Source organism: Lolium perenne, chromosome 1 (assembly GCF_019359855.2).
Source record: "Lolium perenne isolate Kyuss_39 chromosome 1, Kyuss_2.0, whole genome shotgun sequence".
Classification (NCBI taxonomy): Eukaryota; Viridiplantae; Streptophyta; class Magnoliopsida; order Poales; family Poaceae; genus Lolium; species Lolium perenne.
In genome coordinates, this window is record NC_067244.2 from 54,220,818 (window position 1) to 54,225,359 (window position 4,542).

General features: G+C 44.6%; 1 protein-coding gene across 2 annotated transcripts; it reads right to left on the reverse strand.

Annotated features, from left to right (window-relative positions):
- Positions 1 to 997: 997 nt before the first annotated feature.
- Positions 998 to 4,068, reverse strand: LOC127292469 (uncharacterized). Of its 2 annotated transcripts, none has more exons than XM_051321884.1 (7): positions 3,944 to 4,068; positions 3,138 to 3,196; positions 2,388 to 2,529; positions 2,111 to 2,280; positions 1,707 to 1,998; positions 1,344 to 1,507; positions 998 to 1,267 (listed from the first exon to the last, which is right to left on the reverse strand). In XM_051321884.1, exons 2-7 carry the CDS (start codon positions 3,163 to 3,165, stop codon positions 1,113 to 1,115), a joined length of 951 nt encoding a protein of 316 aa, XP_051177844.1. In that variant the 5' UTR covers positions 3,166 to 3,196; positions 3,944 to 4,068; the 3' UTR covers positions 998 to 1,112. The 2 variants fall into 2 exon arrangements, with proteins under 2 accessions (XP_051177844.1, XP_051177835.1); XM_051321875.1 differs by having other exon boundaries at positions 2,388 to 2,535.
- Between the last annotated feature and the right edge of the window lie 474 nt (positions 4,069 to 4,542).

The window sequence follows — 4,542 nt, forward strand, 5'->3', positions numbered from 1 at the left end:
CGCTCCAAGACCATCGCCTACTCCAGGAAGAAGAAGTCTGCGACTCCCGGGATGCCGGTCCGCAAGAGTTCGAGGAACACTGGAATGAGGGCGTCCACACCGATCCTTGAGAGGGCTATGAAGCGCGCGGAGGCGAAGGGGCTGGACGGCGTCGGCGAATGTTAATGTTGATGTATTAGTGTGGTACTTGCTTTCCGGGTCCGTGTGCCGTTGCGTGTGCTGTAGGCGCTGGAGGTACCAGTTGGTTTGGGTTTCATGCGTGTGTGGATCTTGATCTTGGTATCTGTAACCTGGATGTTTTGTGGCTTTATTAATTTAATTAAAGCTGGGCTGTATGCCTACTGTTTAAAAATTGTAGTTTAGGATATGTTGCCTGTTTGGTTTCAGCTACTTCCCCATGATCTCTTCTCTAGGTGCATATCCTATGGGTTGGAGCCATGATCCATATTTTGCTTTACTGCCTTAGTGGGATGCATCTAGCAGTTTGGGGTCTTGTTCTTGTCATTAGTTTTAACGCGAAACCTCTTTCACTCAGGCATCCTTCTTCTCTTTCACTGGCCGGATTCCCACTGCAGGCTAAACCCAGTTCGACCCCCTTGCCTTGTTGGTCTCGCTACTGAATTGCAGCGGTAGGGGAGGGACGGTTTGGAGTGTGCATTCATCATCATGCCAGGTCTTGTTTCATTTGAGAATCGATCAGCACAAGTGTTCATTGTTGCTGCAGACAGCCTTAGTCACAGCAGTTGGCGACATTGACGTCAAAGGTTTCCCTTGCTCAGACTTGAAGATAAATCTGCAAACGATATTCTACTGCCGACATTTAGTTCTACCTAAAGCATCCCCAACATGAAACAGATCATCATACATGGCAACGTCATCAGAGGATTCTCTTGCTCCGACTTAATTAAGAGATAAATCCGCAAACAGTATTCCAGTGCTGATATTTAGTTCCACCTAAAGCATCTCCCACATGAAACAGATCGTCAACGTCATCAGGTTTAGACTCCTTGTACGTTCAGCACAAGCAAACGACTAAATACCCAGAGGCAGAATAGCAATTCAAGTTAAATACAGGCACACAAATGAGCATATGCGGAGGACGAGTAATCTAGCTACTCTATCTTAGAGGAACCAATGACCGCAATCTGAGCTTCAATGCAGCACTTCTTCTTCAAGAGAAAACCATTTGACGAGTCCTTGAAATCTTCAAGCGATATGAACTTGGGCCATCCCCAACTGGGTGAATTCTTTGAGAATTGGCACCGGCCTAAAGAGAAAAACAACGCGTCAATAAGGAAATTTGAATTATAATACTTCAAGTAGCATTCTGCTCAAGAACAAACCTGAAAATTTCCGGTGCTTTCCAGTTTCCTGGTCTTTGATGCTTATGCTAAGTTCTACCAGGTTTCCAGAGTTCTCACGGAGAGTATCCGACACCTTCATGCTCAGGTACAAGGAAAGGTAGTTCCCACTCTTATCTTGTCCAGATGGATGGATAGTGATGAACCTGGAAATCGGAGAACATCACTAAGTTTAGTCCAGCATTGATAAGAAGGGTCAAACACTAGCAGTCCTTTATTTTTCATTTTAACGTAACAAAAGCATGACAGCCTTTCAATCTGAATTCAGCTAATTCTGGAAAGGTGCTCATGTTCTTCAACATGAGCAATCCAGTAGTTAAGAATCAACATTATCTGTAATGTTACCATTTGTGTCCACAAAGCTCAAACACTGGAGAGATGCTCAGGTTCTTCAACAAGAAGAAATCATCAATGTTCCAGCTGTAGACTTGGGGGTCACTGCAGATGTTGTTAATCTTCTGAACAAACAGCGTCTCCGACACATCTTTACCTTCAGCAACCACAACTCTTGTAAATTCAACACCCAAAATACAGCAATTGTTAACAAGGAATCCGGAGGACTTCTCCTTCAGCGTCGCGAGGGGTATCAAGCACGAGGTTCCAGAGGTTGTGCTTGTACTCTGAAAATTGTGGCTCACTGCAAGGAATATTTTTTTAGAAGAACAGATGTTGTCATGTCAAACAGGCTATATATACTATAGTTGGTCAAATAACCTGCTTTATTTTTCAGGAATAGTTTTATGAGGTACCTTGATGTCCTTCATGGTGCTTTCCATATGACTGGTCATATATCAAGAACTTGAAAGATGCCTCCACAACCTTGTCGGATCTGACGTGTCGTTGGGCTAGCACAAGCTTAAGAGAAACATATTCTTCTTTGTCGCCACTCTTTGTGTCCCTTAGGTTCAGCCTTAAGTACCTGGAAAACAAGTCCAAAGAAAGGAGCAATAAACAAGTTAGAAGTTTTGTTCATGACATGCTCTCTGTTGGAATAGATGAAATGAAGTAGTAGCATATTAGCTGTACCAGTTAAGCCCCCTGATCTGAAACACACTGGAGCAGGTCCACGCATTACCCTTATCAAGAAGGGAGGAAAAACCATCGATCGTCCACTTGAAGGTTGTCTGTGCCCCGTTGGATACCTGGCCCTGTCCCTGGTTTGACCGGCCTGGAACTACAACATTAATACATCAGTCACATCACAACATATAGCAGCTCACATTACGACTACAGATTGCAAGACAAAGATACGCTCAAAGATGCAGATGTGTAGAATGACTAGGGTAGCTGTGCCAGAATTCCTCAGGAAATGGAGATAAGGTTTTTGCTACTTTTCCTGGGGACTTTGGACAGAGGCAAACATTTTATTGAGATTTAGGACAGAGGTAAATTGATAGAAGGAAGAATATTATATGCTACTGGGAGTTTCTTTACTGTCTGTATGATAGTTAGTTTGGCCAAACAGGACGTGAAAGAAAAGGTAGAACTTCTGATTTTGCTTGGCAGAATACATTTAGGTCATCATTCAGTACAAGAATTCCATGTTCATCTGATTATCTGATCATAAAAGAAACAGTCTGAATCTTGTTTGTAAAATGAACGATCAAGACTAATTCAAGTATGAGGCAGAAAGATTCTCAAAATAGATACTTACAGCCAATAGAAATAACAATCGGTGCATCAGTATTGAAGCAGCAAATGGTCACAACATATATAGCAGCTGACACGAATTATTAACAGAAGTTGCTAAGTAAGAAGCTCAAAAGAAACCCTTACCGGAACCGGTAACACACGAGTTGCCCATAGCTCTTGGATCAAGTCTCCCCTTGAAAGCTCTGCAATCGAAATCAATCACAATGCCATGAACAAATAATATGTATACTCGTTTTATGGACATCACATACAGAGGTGTGCACAGTACAAACAAAAGAACATGATAATCTTCAGGTGCGGATCAATCTCAGTCAGATAACTACCAGCAAAGAAGATAATAAACCCCGCAAAAAAAAGGTAACTACGAGCAAAACGGACAAGGAATCATTGCAAACAAGAAAGAAAGAAAAACGCAAGGGAAGAACAAGAAGCAGACCGAAAGTAAGAAAGATCACTCTATTCTCAGTCGGAACAAGCCCTTATATACAGAAAATCCCGGAATTTGCACCTCAAACCGACCACAACTCATGAAAGATGTCAAGTACGTCAATTTTTCTACCCTCTCACGATACCCCATCAGATTTATACACATCAGGAGCAGTTCTTAAAAGGCGGTGCAGATCTCAACTAAATAATTAACGGCAACAAGAAAAGGAAGATCAAGAGCTCCTGGCCCAGATTAGATTGAAAAGAAAGGAAACCAACACATCAGTGACCTCTCGATCTATAAAATCCCTCTTATGAACAAAGCAAAGAACTTGCATTGAGAAACCCCACATCGTGCACAGCAATTTCTTCCCTTCCTTTTCTTCCCATCGGCTCAAAGCATCTAGCTATTTACTAATCGCAATCGCGATTAATACGCGAGAGAGACGAAAGGGGTAGGATGGGGATGGGAGTGGGGAATTGGGGGCGAGGGCGGAGCTTACCTCGCAGACGCGGTGTCTTCCTCGATGACCTGCCTACCTTGAGCCCTGAGCAGAAAGAGGCGAGGGTTTTATGGAGGCGCAGGGGAAATGTGTGGCTTGCTCGACCCTGCTTAGAGCATCCCAGCCGTCTCCACAAGGAGGCCTCAGGACGCATTTTTTTTATTCGGATGGATGAAAACGGCCCATCACGCTTTGGACCCTCGTTTTCGTTCGGATTAGATCTTTTATCTGTCCGGGGGAGTCCAGGCCATTCTTGGCCCCCGGGAACGCTCGGGAACTCCGGACGAAACGAAAGCGCGAGAAACACCGAGAAAACTTTCCGCGCGGCTGGTGGCCCCAACTTGTCGGCGAGAGAGGCCAATCGTCGTCCTGATCGCATCGTCTTCCGCACGCTGTAAAAGTCTGCCGCCGGTCAGTCTTCACTGGACGCGTAGCTTCCACGCGACGAGTTAATGTCGTCGCCTCGATTTCACGCGCGTCGACCTCTATTTATCGCGGACCTACCACGTCTAGCCGCATTCACCACGCCGTCGTCTCCCTCAATCTTCCTCAATCTTCCCCAACCTCGAGCTCGGCGATCACAATGGTGAATAACGACG